Source organism: Papaver somniferum, chromosome 5, assembly GCF_003573695.1.
Source record: "Papaver somniferum cultivar HN1 chromosome 5, ASM357369v1, whole genome shotgun sequence".
Classification (NCBI taxonomy): domain Eukaryota; kingdom Viridiplantae; phylum Streptophyta; class Magnoliopsida; order Ranunculales; family Papaveraceae; genus Papaver; species Papaver somniferum.
In genome coordinates this window covers 213801606-213816127 of record NC_039362.1, presented here as the reverse complement: position 1 = coordinate 213816127, position 14522 = coordinate 213801606, and the positions used below count along the sequence as shown (strand labels likewise).

General features: G+C 37.2%; 3 protein-coding genes across 9 annotated transcripts; 1 reads left to right on the top strand and 2 right to left on the bottom strand.

Annotated features, from left to right (window-relative positions):
• The first annotated feature begins 218 nt into the window (after positions 1-218).
• Positions 219-4880, top strand: LOC113284591 (putative RNA-binding protein Luc7-like 2). Of its 7 annotated transcripts, XR_003328258.1 has the most exons (14): positions 219-539; positions 799-851; positions 1330-1498; positions 1601-1664; positions 1889-1968; positions 2107-2263; positions 2489-2550; positions 2721-2783; positions 2918-2976; positions 3371-3452; positions 3664-4005; positions 4091-4143; positions 4243-4488; positions 4589-4880. XR_003328258.1 is itself a non-coding variant. In XM_026534084.1 (13 exons), the coding sequence occupies exons 1-13, from the start codon at positions 393-395 to the stop codon at positions 4611-4613; spliced, it is 1257 nt and encodes a 418-aa protein (XP_026389869.1). In that variant the 5' UTR covers positions 219-392; the 3' UTR covers positions 4614-4880. The 7 variants fall into 7 exon arrangements, 4 of the variants coding, with proteins under 4 accessions (XP_026389869.1, XP_026389868.1, XP_026389870.1 ...); XR_003328259.1 differs by lacking the exons at positions 3664-4005; positions 4589-4880 and adding an exon at positions 3145-3215; XM_026534084.1 differs by lacking the exon at positions 3664-4005 and having other exon boundaries at positions 4592-4880.
• Positions 4881-5748: 868 nt separating this feature from the next.
• LOC113280756 (cyclin-dependent kinase F-4-like) lies at positions 5749-7032 on the bottom strand. Its single transcript, XM_026529343.1, has one exon. It carries the CDS (start codon positions 7030-7032, stop codon positions 5749-5751), a length of 1284 nt encoding a protein of 427 aa, XP_026385128.1.
• A 1560-nt stretch (positions 7033-8592) lies between these two features.
• On the bottom strand, positions 8593-9304 carry LOC113280755 (purine permease 3-like). The gene is made up of 2 exons (XM_026529342.1): positions 9167-9304; positions 8593-8976 (listed from the first exon to the last, which is right to left on the bottom strand). The coding sequence occupies exons 1-2, from the start codon at positions 9302-9304 to the stop codon at positions 8593-8595; spliced, it is 522 nt and encodes a 173-aa protein (XP_026385127.1).
• Positions 9305-14522: the final 5218 nt, after the last annotated feature.

Here is a 14522-nt window from a genome sequence, read left to right as displayed (position 1 = left end):
AGAGAAGAAGAAAGAAATTGATCATTAGATTGATGACGAAGGAGAAGGAAAAGAATAATATTCGGATCCAAAACCAAAACGAAAATAGTTTTAATTATTGAGGGGAGGGCAATTAAGTAACTTCATACACATTGGACATCCCATAGTGCATTATTATTACTAAGCTATCCAAACACCCTATAAGAGTTCCTTTAAACAATTTACTTTCCCATAACCCCTTTTGTTCCTTCCCCAAAGACGCGTGAGAGAGAGAGACTCTCTATATTCTAAATTCTTCTTTGCCCTAAAATTTCTTAATTCAATCTCTCCCTCTTCTCTCTAAAAACCCTAATTCTTCTATTTCTTCTTCTGAATCAAAACCTGTTGAGGAGGAGAGTAATCAATCTAGGAATATGGATGCTCTAAGGAAACAGTTAGATGTGTTGATGGGAGCAAATAGGAATGGAGATGTGACCGAAGTCAATCGAAAGTATTACGATAGAGATGTCTGTCGTCTCTTCCTAGTTGGTTTATGCCCTCATGAACTCTTCCAATTAACGGTACTCTCTATTTCCGTACTTGTATTTTCCGATTCAATCATTATTGTTCTTCGATTGAAACAAATTGTGGTATTTAACCTAGTTTTGCACCGGTGGTAATTCTCAAAGCTAGCTAGGGATTTGATTAAAAAAGCTAGCTAGGGAGGCGGGGTGGTGTGCAAATTTGGCCCTGCCTCTACAGAAAGCACTGTATTTTAGATTTGTACTTGATAATCTATGCTGTTTGAAGCTCATGTTTATTGTGTATGTCTTGTGTCAGAAAATGGATATGGGTGCGTGTTCGAAGGTGCATTCATTGCAGTTGAGGAAAGAGTATCCTTTATTCACACCTTTGTGTTGTGTATTTTGTTCCATGATTTTTTCTTTTCTTTGAATTTGTAGTGGTCAAATAGATTAAGATAAGGTTTTAGTAGGTAATGTTATAACCTAAATGCCATCATGGAACTGTTTAGTTTGGTTGGATGCGTGCTAGCTTGTAATCCATCATGTACAGGCTTAACTAAATGCCATTAGGCACGGCTTTCATGTTTTTTTTTTGCCCCCAGATCTGTAGATATTGATGTTCATGTGCCTTGTTGGTTCCAAGGAAAGACCTATACTCTTTAAGTTCTACATTAGGGGCACGGTTTTAACGTTTATATTCCTTCAAATCTTCAAATATTGATTTTATTTAGATTGACTGTGCGCTTACTGTCTATGATGCTTCCTATCAACTTCTTGATTATCATGGTTGATACTTGCATTTAGAGTTTTGGTTTGTTACCCATGGATTTCCTTAAGTCCTTCAAAGATATGAAGAAGCCAAAGCAAGTGGTAGTCATAGTTATGAAAGAGAACTGGAGGATGTCATAGATAGGCTTATCGTTGAGTGTGATCGGAAAATTACAAGAGCTCTTAAGCGCTTGGAGGAAGATGATGCTAAAGCTGCTATTGCCATCTCTGTGTCTGAGGTTACCCAGGTAAACGCCTCTGGATCACTAAGTACATATGAATTTTCATCTTCTCTTGTAGATTGACTAGTTATCTGATACAATTTTTTTTGTTTCCTTCCAAAAATACAGTCACCCGAGGTGCTTGATTTATCAAAACAAATTGCGCAGAAGTTAAAAGAAGTTGATAAACTTGGTAAATGCTCATTTATACTCAAACAGTACAAACTTGAAAGTTAAAATTGTATTTTGTTTTGGTGCAGACTTTAATTTAACAATCAGTCTGATTAAATGCAGTTAAGATTAGTTCCCCTTACCTGTTTAGCCTTGTCATAAGTGTGCATTTTGAGGCCCACAATTTCCACTGTCTGGAAAAGTGTCCTGTAATTAATGTTGTGCTTGAATTATTTGAATCTTCAGATCTTGAAGGTTTGGCTGATAGTAAGATTCGTGCTATGGAATCGGTGGAAGAACTTAGAACAAAGAGGGCAGACAAACAGGTGATCTTGACTTCTTAAGAATAATATAATTTGTCTTGTCATGTTACTTTTGGTTATTGTGTAATTTTTACCTTGTATATAAGTGAAATTTCTGGAGCTGACTCTCACATTTGTGTTTCGATGATATTTTATAAACAGGCAATGCTTCTTCTCGACGCCTTCAATAAGGACAGAGCTTCTTTACAGCAGCCGCTTCCAGCTCCTCCACTTTTGGCTCCATTGCCGATGCTTGCTCCGCCAGATCATCGAACTCAAGAGATGATCAATGAGAAGTTGAAGAAGGCAGAAGATCTTGGTATGTCAACTATTACCCATTGAACCGTTGGTTGAACTTTTGCTGTTTAATTTATGTTAGTGAAGATTTCAAAAGGTTTTTGACCTGTTAATTGTTAACCTTCTGATACTTCTATTGGCTATATTAACACCTGATATGTTTTGTACGGAGTATGTGGTTTACTCCAAGTGTGTCTGCATGCGACTCAGTATTCTTGTACCGGTTTACTGATACTTCTTTATGTAGGTGAGCTTGGCATGGTGGATGAGGCACAAAAAGCACTAGAGGAGGCTGAAGCTCTGAAGAAGGTTTTTTTAATTTCTCAATTTTCAGTCCTGGATTCTTTCCTTGTTTCAATGTTAGACTTGCGCAACAATTGTTCTTTTCTCCAAGCTTTTGGCAGCTAAATATGCCTCTGATAAAATTCATTTTCAGCTCATTTTTCTAAAGCTTTTCCACTTTATGTTTTCCACCCCAGTTAGGTGCAAGGCTGGAGCCACTACCGGACTCCTCTAAATATACTGCTGCTGATGTTCGCATTGTGAGTTTATTTCTGTACATTTTGAATTTACATCATAGAATAACCAGTTACTACTTTTGATACCTAAGAAAAGTTCTGGACCTATTTTTAGTCTGGAACAGTTCTCTCATTTTTGAATATGATATCTTTTGCAGACTGATCAGAAGCTACGTGTATGTGATATTTGTGGAGCATTTTTGAGCGTGTACGACAGGTATGTTTCAGTCTAAACTAGTTCAAACAGTCACATTTGAAGTTCCCTAGCAGCTTAACTTCTTGAGGGAAAAAGACAAATGAAAAGAGAAAGACATTTGAAGTTCCCTAGTTCAAAATGAAGACTAGTATATAGTATACTGTTTTAAGTACTTCAGCTTTTGACCAGGCATGTTATACCTACTTGTCACCAGGCTTTTGGCCCCACTTTTACGAGGATAACTTTTGCAGCCAAAGAATGTGCGTGTTTTTCCATTTTCTTGCTTGTAGATCTCATAGCTGTTAAAAACTAATAGTAGGCTATTTCTGCATTCAAAATGCTCTATTTCTGAAAATATTTAATTATGCATTTTCTGTGATGAGTAGCTGCTTTGATGTTGCATGTATTTTTCTAGTGACCGCCGTTTGGCTGATCATTTTGGAGGAAAGCTTCATTTGGGTTATATGCAGATCCGGGAGAAGTTAGCAGAGCTTCAGGTGAGATTCCTATATTTTTTAATTTTTTTTTTTTTGCATGAGTTGCTTTCCCTCCTTTTTTGTTGGAATAAATGGCAAAAGTTAAGAAGGGGCTCATCAATGGGAAATGAAGAGCTGAAATCATGCCTACTAAAAATTGTATGTATTTCGCTCGTATCGAGGTTCTCTTTGTTCACTTGAGCTGATATCTTCATGTCTTGTTGCGACAAAGTCAACAAGGGGCCATCTTCAGAGTAAAATTATTAAACGTTGGGCTAAGGCGAATCTGTATGTTGTTACCTCTTATGTCTTCTGGCTCTTTTTTTGTAAGAATTCTTTATATTTCATTTTTCTGGGTCGTTCCAACTTTTCTTAACATTCTTCCATAAAATAGTGTTTGTATGTTTGTGGTGGTTTGTTGGGGAAAGGTGTTTAAGAAGGGTACAGTATTCTTCAAACACTGAACAATTGCAGGTGCACTATGTTTGTAAGTTTTCCTTGATTGGTACGAGGGGTTAATAACTGTTAGGGTTCAAGAGTATTTCTGCGTCTCCTTTCTTGCGGAATTTCATAGGTCTGAGTCTAAATAATTGTTGCTTTTACTGCATTCTAAGTTGCAATATTTGGTGGTAATTCAATGGTGATCAAATTTTCTGCAGGAAGACAGAAATAAGATTCGGAAGGTAGTAGATCGATCTGAAGATGATAGAAGGTAACTTTTTTTGATGTTTATCAGTACTGATTAAGTCGTTGCGGTTACACAGACCTGTAAATTTTGTTATTTCTCTAAAGATTATTCCCTTGGATCCAGATCTAAAGAACGAAGCGTGGACCGCGACAGAGCAACGAGCAGGGATCGTAGGGTAAGTAGGGACGACAGAGGTGATACCCGCGATCGAGGAAGAGATTATGACCGTAGGAACAGAGATCATGACCGGGATCGTAACAGGGAACGAGAGAGAGAATCCGACCGTTCCCGGAATCATGATTCCAGGAGTCGCAGAAGATCACGATCCCGGTCGAGGGATCGTTCTTCAAGGGATCATGGCCGCCATAGGTATCTCAACTGTTCTTGTTTAAGATATCTTTCTATTGCCAGAAACCTAGTTGTAAGATTCACATTGTATCATTTCTGATTTAACCATATACTGATGCAGCAGCAGGCGGTACGATCGCTACTGATTGGTGTTGAAGTTACAAGAACCATGAGGATAAGGCTGAAGGAAAGTTCTGGATGTTTAAGTTTTTTAATGTACCAAGAATGATGTCCTGTTTTAATTTTTAGATCTCGATAGTGGATTTAAGTAATGCCTGCAATGATGGCATCTTAATCCATCATCAAATTTTACTTTCTATTTTCAAGAGATTATTTTTAGCTCGTAGATCGGTTGCTTTGATAGAGGATTCAGCTATTTTAACTTGTCAAGGATTATTCCTAATTTGTGTGAACCCCAGTTTTGTCTGATTAATTGTTACGGAGGCTCTGGTACGTTGTACTCTGGGATGGCTAAATCCACAGATTACGATGACCCAACAGCGGTTAGAAAGAACTTGGTACAAACCAAATATTGAATTGCATTCCAAGCTCCAAAGAATGCAATTCAATTTTCTTTTTAATCTACAAATTTAAAATGCTGCCAGAAACCCAAAAACAGCTGCACCTGTCCTTGGACACATTGGGAGAACAGTATGCAAATGCAAGGAGTAATTTCCAACTCCTAAGACTCAGTAGTCCGTACTGAAGCTTAGCACCCTGGGCCTTCCACATCCTGGAACCTTCACTCTTTCTCTCAAATATACCAGAAAAAATGATCATTGTGACAAACAGCTTCCATGCGCTTCGGGCAAGGGATACTATATGGTCAAGGACAGATGCAAGTATACACCTAACTGGGAATTACAACTACTGACCAGCCGGTAAAAGCATTGGATTTGATGGTATAAATGATCCAGAACAGTAATTGATTATGCTTTTATCTAATGTAAGACAGCAATTTGGTTAGAAGTTAGGGTCAGTTTCAATAATACCTACTGTACTCAACTTAGTGTAGAACCAGGGAATAACCTTTCTTGTTCGAAACTTGGCTTCTTTTTTCTATCTCAGTAACTTTTAGTTTTACTTAAAAAGCACAATCAAGAGTCGAAGAAAGAGTATCAAAATATCAGCATTACGTTCGTACACTTTTTTTCAAATTCTTGCTCACTCTAAATTAAAAAACTTGAACATATATAAGCCATGCATGAAAACTTTAAAAGAAAACCAAATCAAAGAATCTTCATAGACTTTTTGTTGCATCATCTTTGCCGATTGCCAACTCTAAAAAGCATGCGCTGATGCTATCTGCTTCTCCTGATGAGCCATTTCTCTGAAAGAGGCATCTAAACTGCAACCCCAAACACTCTCAAACAGATCTTGGCTTGTCATGTTGCCTACAGGGGAGAAAGGGCCAAAAAGTTCTACACCAAACCAAGTCTGATTAGGATATATTCTCTGTTCGAACTTTGCACTTGTATCCTCTGCCCAAACCCTCTTTAACATATCTTCAATTGTAATATCTCCAACGGGGGAGAAAGGGCCAAGAAGTTTTTCACCAAAGTAAGTCTGATTAGGATATATTCTCTGCTCCAATTTTGCACATGTTGTCGCTTCTGTCAATTCACGCATATCGGGCGCAAAGTAAGGATGCTCCAGAGCCTCCATAGCTGTTGGTCTGTTTTTTGGATCCCAAGAACAAAGGGATTTAATCAGATCTATAGCCTCATGACTAGCAGATGGTATCATTGTAGAAATACCATATGGATGTACTTGAGGAAACTTGTAACCGCAGGAATTCGCAAGTTGTATTCCTTCTGCCCACGACTCATAAGTTGGACTTCCGATTACACTGCAAATCTTATACATCTGATCTGCTCGACTCTTACCAGGAAAAAGAGGACGAAACGAATACAGTTCGGCCATTATAGCACCAACCGCCCACATATCAACAGCAGAGGTATACGAAACCGAGTTTAACAGCACTTCAGGTGCGCGGTACATCCGTGTAGTAACGTAATCTGAACACGGTGATTTAGAATCAATTTCCCTAGCTTGACCAAAATCTGCAATCTTTATTGACTCTCCATCTTTACTGACCAGCAAGTTATCTGGTTTTAGATCTCGATGCATATATCCACCAGGACGATGCATCTGTGCAAGAGCTCGCAAGATTTGACGAGACCAGCCTCGTATTTCAAACTCCGAAAAAAGGCCTATCCTGTTCTCCAATAACCCGTTTAGTAACTCAGGATCCGTACAAAGATTGATCTTATCATGCATAAGGCGATACAGAGTAGATTCTTGGTAATCAAAGACCAAATATAAGACTTGATTCTCATAGATGAGTTTTCTGAGCCCGATGATATTCGGATCCCCATGGAGTTTAACCAATGCCCTGACTTCTGGAAGTTCAAGGCACTCTTCCAAGGACGAATATGATTTCTTCATCTCCTTTATTGCTACGATTTCAGAACCATCAACACTAAGATTATCTATAGCTTTCCAGACATATCCGAATGTTCCTTCGCCAACTTTATCTATCAGAGTATAACTACAATATTCCATGCTTATACCAAATCGTCGAAGAAAAACTTAACACGAACTTCAATTTTTCTTCTTCTCTTTACCTGAAACGGCTTCAATGAATTTACTTTATCTGATGAAACATAAAAGAAAAGGAAAAAACTGATGAAACTCTTGTTGGTTAAACTTCAACATAGAAGTCACCGACAAGATTAGGAAATTGATGTAATTCTAAAGGAATTAGAAGTCATCTAGTTTTAAGAAAAGGAAAGACATGTAATAAGGTAATAAGACTAGGAAAAGGAATTCATAGTTCTATATATATATGATCACCAAAGTTGTGGTTGATCATATGAGCAAGATTAGAGCTTGTGTTTAGTTTTGAGAGATTTTCTAAAAATCAATAAAGAGAGTTGTCTTTATATAAGCTAAGTTTTATCTTGCAGTTGCCATTAACTCTTTATTTCAAGAAGCGGATCAAGGAACAATGAAAACCGGGATACAACAACTATATGCATGCGCCCATGTATATACAAGGGGAAAAAAACTTCTAGAGCTACTAGGAAACAGTGTTCGAGTCTATCTGGGTAATGTTTCTAGGCGGTACATAGCGTGCTTCCAAATTTTGATATTTCGGAGAGAATACGGAAACACAAATAAGGAAATTTGACCAGAATTAATAGTCGATCGGTTTCCTAGTTGTTCGACACTTCGACTCTTTCCAACCCCTACATGGTTAACAGGAAGAAGCAAGAAGATATCTTGATGAAACGATGGATCGAGAGATTTCACCCGATGGTAGGGGGCTTGAGCCAAATCAGTTCAACTACTAGAGGCTAACGCATTAATTATCGAAATGGAAGAGAACTTAGAAGGGTTGTTTGCCTAATGCTAGAACATTTAATACCATCCGCAACGTTTTTCTTAGAGTAAAGGCCACTGCGAAGCCATTGTGATTTCCAGGTAAGATGCGTGAAAGATATCTTTCACCAACGGACTCCGTTAATTTTTTGTTAGTAAATCTCTCCGAAGGCGATTTAAAAGATCTCTACTGTTTTATTTTTGTGTGATCCCTCGTTATGGTTTCTTTCTGGTATAGGCTTCTGTTCTGTCATTCATCTTTGTCTGATGGATGGATCCGCAGATTCGTACTTCCCTGCCTTTGTGAATCCATGCCTCATTACGAAATTACAGACCAGTTGTTGTTTTGTATATATAGCGCGATTAATTAATGCTCTTTGCAACGAGGTCTAATTGACGAAGCTTTGGTTGTCTTCTCCAAAATGCAAAAAAGATTGGAACGTTACTCTACAATTAATAATGTGCAAAAATTGTCTCGCAATGTCGTGGAACTGGGATCCTTTGAACATATCGTACATGTGTGGTTACTGGTTAGTCTCTGTAATCTGATTTTGATGGCATTCTTAACTTTTGAACCAAGTCAGACAGATGTATATAAAAACTGTTAAAAAAGATACGCGAAACATGACCAAGTATTAGATCATAGGTATTATTACTACGAATTTTTACATATAGCAAATGAAAAGGAGAGTGTAGTATAGTGTACTCTTATTTATATTCACCACATATAAATTAAACTACTTATTGTGTTGCGTTATATTGCTTTCCTCCTTCCGTAGTATCATTATAATCTGTAAGTTCTGATTTCTCTTTATCATAAGCAATGGGGTGAGCCGTCTTGGTTTTCTTGTATTCCCCTACGAAGTAAGAAAGGAAACCCCACAAACATAATGCATGTGACATTCCTTTTTGACCCGTAAATTCCTCGTGGAAAGCAATCGATGCAGCAACCTGAGTGAATGGGAGTAAACATGTAGTAAAAATTCCAGAGAAGAGAGATGATGTACAGTAGATGATTCCCAAAAATCCTGCGGAGGCGATTTGCCAAGCAACTGCAACTGCAATTAATAGCAAATAATATTTCACTTGTCCCAAACCAAAATTTCTTCCTTCTCTTGGAATAACCTGCATAACATGAAAACAAAAGGCAACAAATGACTCTCTAAATGATGAAATGCGTCGTCAATATTTATGGATTTTTACGTTCTAAAACTCGGATTTTTACGTTCTAAAACTCCGATTTCCTCGTACGACAAAAAGAAAATAATTGTACTTAAACAAAATATAATTTTTGGAGAAAAAGGATAAAATGTACCTGAAAATCCTTGTTGATGGCCATCCAAATTATGCTAACAAGAGTAGCAAATAGGCTCAAAACAAACTGAAACTGCATGACAACAGAATAAGTGATAGGCTTACTACTTTTCCTATAAGCAAGTTCAACCAAAGGCATAATGAGTCCTGCTAAAGCAGCACCTGCAAGAGTTCAAAAGAATCCAAGGTAATATTGTTGTTGAGTAGTACCAGGAGGTTTTGTTGGTTAAACTTCAACATAGAAGTCACTAACAAGCTGGTTAGGACAAGATTAGGAAATTGATGTAATCCTAAGGGAATTAGAAGTCATCTAGTTCTAAGAAAAGGAAAGACATGTAATAAGGTAATAGGACTAGGAAAAGGAATTCATAGTTCTATATATATATGATCACCAAAGTTGTGGTTGATCATATGAGCAAGATTAGAGCTTGTGTTTAGTTTTGAGAGATTTTCTAAACATCAATAAAGAGAGTTGTCTTTATATAAGCTAAGTTTCATCTTGCAGTTTCCATTAATTGGTATCAGAGCTTGTTTCTGAGGCATGGAAAACGAAACCACCATTGTGGGTGCAAAACAGTTCACGCCACCATCAATACAAATTCCAATCCTCAACGCCACAAACTACACAGTATGGGCCATGAGAATGAAGGTACTGATGAAGATCTACAAAGTTTGGGAAACAATTGATCCTCGTACATTGGACCCAGACAAAAACAATGTTGCCATTGGATCACTCTTTCAAGCAATACCAGAATGTCTTGTTCTACAAGTTGGTGAACAGGAAACTTCAAAGAAAATTTTGGATGCAATAAAGGCACGTAATCTCGGAGATGATCGAGTTAAAGAAGCCCGTCTGCAAACCTTAATGTCTGAATTTGAAAGAGTGAAGATGAAAGACACTGATACTATTGATAGCTTAGCAGGAAAGCTATTAGAGATAGCCTCAAAAGCTGCGTCACTTGGACAATCCATTGATGAAGATAAACTGGTAAAGAAGTTTCTCAATAGTTTACCAAGATCCAAGTACATTCATATCATAACTTCTCTCGAACAAGTCTTAGATTTAAAGAAGACTAGCTATGAAGATATAATTGGAAGACTGAAAGCATATGAAGAGAGAATCCTTGATGAAGAAAACAATGGAGAAACTCAAGGAAAACTCTTGTGCACAAACTCTTACCAACAAAACTCTGCGACAAGAGGAAGAGGTCGTGGAAGAGGTGGTAGAGTAAACAGAGGCCGAGGAAGGGGAGGAAGGTTTAACTCACAAGATAAAACAACAAGTCAGAATGATCAAAACCAAGGGAAAGAAAAGAAGGATAGATCAAACATTATTTGTTACAGATGTGATAAACCAGGACACTTCTCCTCTGTATTCCCTGAAAGAATACAAAAGATGGAAGAAGCAAACAAGAATGAAACAAGGGAAGCAGATACAACTATTTTCATACACGAAGTTGTATTCTTAAACGAAGGGAAACTAATACCAAAGAACTACGAATCAAAGGATGGAGAAGAAGGAATATGGTATTTAGATAATGGAGCCAGCAATCACATGACTGGTAAGAGACACTACTTTTCTGAACTCAATGAGAAAATAAAAGGACAAGTGAAGTTTGGGGATGAATCTTCTGTAGAAATTGAAGGGAAAGGATCAATTCTATTTCAGAGCAAGACCGGAGAACAGAAGCTTGTCACAAACATCTACTTCATCCCAAACTTACAAAGAAACATTCTAAGTTTAGGACAAGCTACAGACAGGGCCGTCTTACAGTATTTGGGTACCTTAGGCGACAAATAAAAATTGGGCCTTTTTTGGACTACCGAATAACCGATGCATTACAAAAAAATATTTACCTGATAGCACAAAAGACGTACCTGATAACACATGATGATATGAGTATAATATTACCAAACATTTATCATTTTGTTCAAGAAGATATAATACTAGTAATGGACGTAAAGATCGACCTTTTCGCATTTACGGATGCGAACTCATTTATAATACTATCATAGTCAATACTACTTAGCATATCTGCTTCAATGGATAACATCGCTAGTCCGTTTAATCTTTCTTGAGACATCGTTGATCGAAGGTAGGATTTGATCAACTTTAACTTCGAAAAACTTCTTTCTGCAGATGCAACTGTAACAGGGATTGTCAATAAAATTCTATATGAAATAGACGCATTTGAATAGCAGCCACCCATATTTGTTAAGAAACTCAACACGTCAATAGCCTTTTTTGTTTCGTTAGGCAAAAAACTTCGCAGAACCTTCAACTCCGTATATAACTCATCCCCATTGATATCGAATTCCATTTCATAGCTTAGGTACTTTTCAAGTTTCACACAAGAATTCCGTAAGGTACTATCATCAAGAGACCTTAATTTTTCTATATTAAACAAAAATCCATAAGTTTCCTCGTATGCTTGAAATTGTTTAAACCTACGTTTGAGAGAAGAAATAGCCTGGTCCATTATAAAAATGAAGTATTCAATTCGGAAGGATTCCATACCTTGCAGTGGTGGTTGTACTTCCTCTATCTCATCGATTTCATCAAAGTGCTTTTTTCTTTTTCGTACTCGTACCTCATAAAAAATAGGCTCTATATTCATGGATGTTGCAAGTATTTTAGCTTCTTCCAATGCCCCCTCAAATCCATTCCTTCTGTAATCCTTAAAGAAAGAAACAAGATCTTTTAGTTTAGTAACGGCATCATCAAGATTCATATCTTCGGTTTGAAGTTTAATGCTCACTGAGTTAACCGCAAGTAGTGCTCTATGCCAAACAACCATACCAAGTATAATCTCAAAATTATCAATCTCTCGTGTCAATATGGAATAAGCAGTACCCTTTGTCTTCGCATCAAAATCAGCCGAAGTCGACAGCTCTATTAAGGCATCTCGTATTTCGGGAGCTTGAAATCGGATTGCTTTGATAGCTTCTATATGACTCTCCCACCGAGTATCTGATAATGGTTTAACCGTAAGACCTTTTACATGTTTCTTAAACACCGTCCAACGTTTTGTAGATCCTGAGAAGAAGTTATATATATGTTGCACCACTTGGAAAAAGGAGACTGCTCTAGGACATGAACTGGCCATATCACAAAGTGCAAGGTTAAGACTATGACAAGCACATGGCATATAAAAAGATCGAGGATTTACCTTTAGTAGTCTCTTTTGCACCCCTTTATTCTTTCCGGTCATATTAGCTCCATTATCGTACCCTTGCCCTCTAACATTACGAATATCAAGGTTCAGGTTCTGCAAGAGCTCTTCCAGTTTATTAAAAAGTCCTCTTCCCGTCGAGTCGTCCACCTTTAGAAATCCCAAAAAGTACTCCTCAACTTTGGTCGAAGACGTGGACACATCTACACATCTTATGACAAGAGACATTTGCTCTTCATTACTTATGTCCGGAGTACAATCAAGTATTACAGAAAAATACTTTGCTTCTTGAATTTTCTGAACAATTTTATCTTTCACATGACGTGCCAACAATGCGATTAATTCATTTTGGATTGAAGGACCAAGATAATGATGATAAACTTCACGGTTTTTAATACGTCGAAGATGTTCTTGCATTACCAAATCGAACTCGGCAATCATTTCAATAAAGCTTAAGAAATTACCGTTATTCGCTACACCAACCTTGTCGTTTGTTCCACGGAACGCCAAATTATTTTTAGCAAGGGTTCTAATAACAGCAAAAATTCTTATCAATACTTGTTTCCAATATTCTTTCTCCCTCTTGATTTGTTCATGAATCTCCTTATCAATAGTTTCATTCTTGTGAAGTCTAATTTCCAATTCTTTCCATTTATGCATGGAAGTATAGTGCCTAGTAGATAACTCATGACGTGAAAGCTTAGCACCCATATTATGCCAATCTCTACTGCCGTTTTTATCCAGCTGATAATTGCGTCCACCTTGCTTGAATAATTTGCAACAAAAACAAAAAACTCGATCTAAAACATTTGAATATACTAACCATCTTCTATCTTCGGTTTCCCCATTACTCAAACGCCTTATGAAGTGGTGATGCTCAAAACATCTAGCTTCTGCACCTTTGGGAAAAATAAAATCAAGGTTATTTCTTCTGACAGAACCATGCTCTACCAAAAGGTCTCTCAAGTTCTGGTTAATCTCTTTCCAGTTCCCTGGATCATGAATATTTATCGGTCCAAAATCTCTATTTTGAACCTCATCCAAGTCATCTTGCATATTGTCATCTTCACCTTCACTTAATTCTTGGTCACTTAGTTTTTCTTGCACATTTTCATCGTTTACCCTACCATTCAGCAAAACATCCTCTTCTAACATACTATTTACCAAGTTTTCATACTCCTCATCACTGTTAATATTTTCGGTTTTGTCTTCGCCGCTTTCATTGTCGCTTACTATATGTTGGTCCTGTTGGACGATTCTTGGTACCAAATATTTATTCATATCTCCGGTTTGAGACCTTTCTACGGCATCTTTTCTTTGTCGTATTACCGCTTTGGCATGACCACTTTTCTGCTTTCCAGTCATGGTTTTCGCCTTGTCGGCTTGGATTGCTTATATTACCTTGTACACAGATAAACAAATGAATTGTTTACCAAGGTGTCAGTACACATGAATACATGATAGAAGTATTAAAATTGGCAAAAGGCAAAATCCCACTTCATGTAAAAAAAGTACACTGCAGAGAATCCTAACAGGCTTAGCAATTTCCTAAATGCAAGATAAATTCATATCAAAATTCTAAATTTCTAATTAACAACACAATTCAAGATAAATTCATGTCAAAATTCTAATTAACGCCTAAACCCACGATTGTTAACTGTTGGTTGTTCCTTAACCTCCTTTTTACAATCAAAATTTATAAATACCCCAAATTTTGGTTCACAACTCTCAAACCCTAACAAAATTACTCAATCATTAATCATTCAAAATTCTAAATTTGCAAGAGTAAGTTAATATTACCTTATGAGACACAAATAGATCATAGATGATGGATGATGTTGGTTGTGAATTTTTTGATCGAGATGATAAGATCTGATTTAGTGTTTCTGAAAGATAAAGAAGAGGAAGGAAGTTGTACCTGTTGTCCTCGACTCCTCGTGGAATTAAAGAATTTTTTTTTTCCTTTGACGTATGTATAGGTAGTATGACCCAACCTTTTTGGGCCCCCTAGCAAATTGGGCCCTAGGAAGCTGCCTATACTGCCTTGTGTATAAGCCGGCTCTGGCTACAGAAGTTGGATGTGATGTTAGAATGCAACAAGATTATCTAAAAGTTCATGACCCAAGTGAAAGACTTTTGGTTAGAGTCTCACGCTCACAGAATAGACTCTACTAGATAAATCTC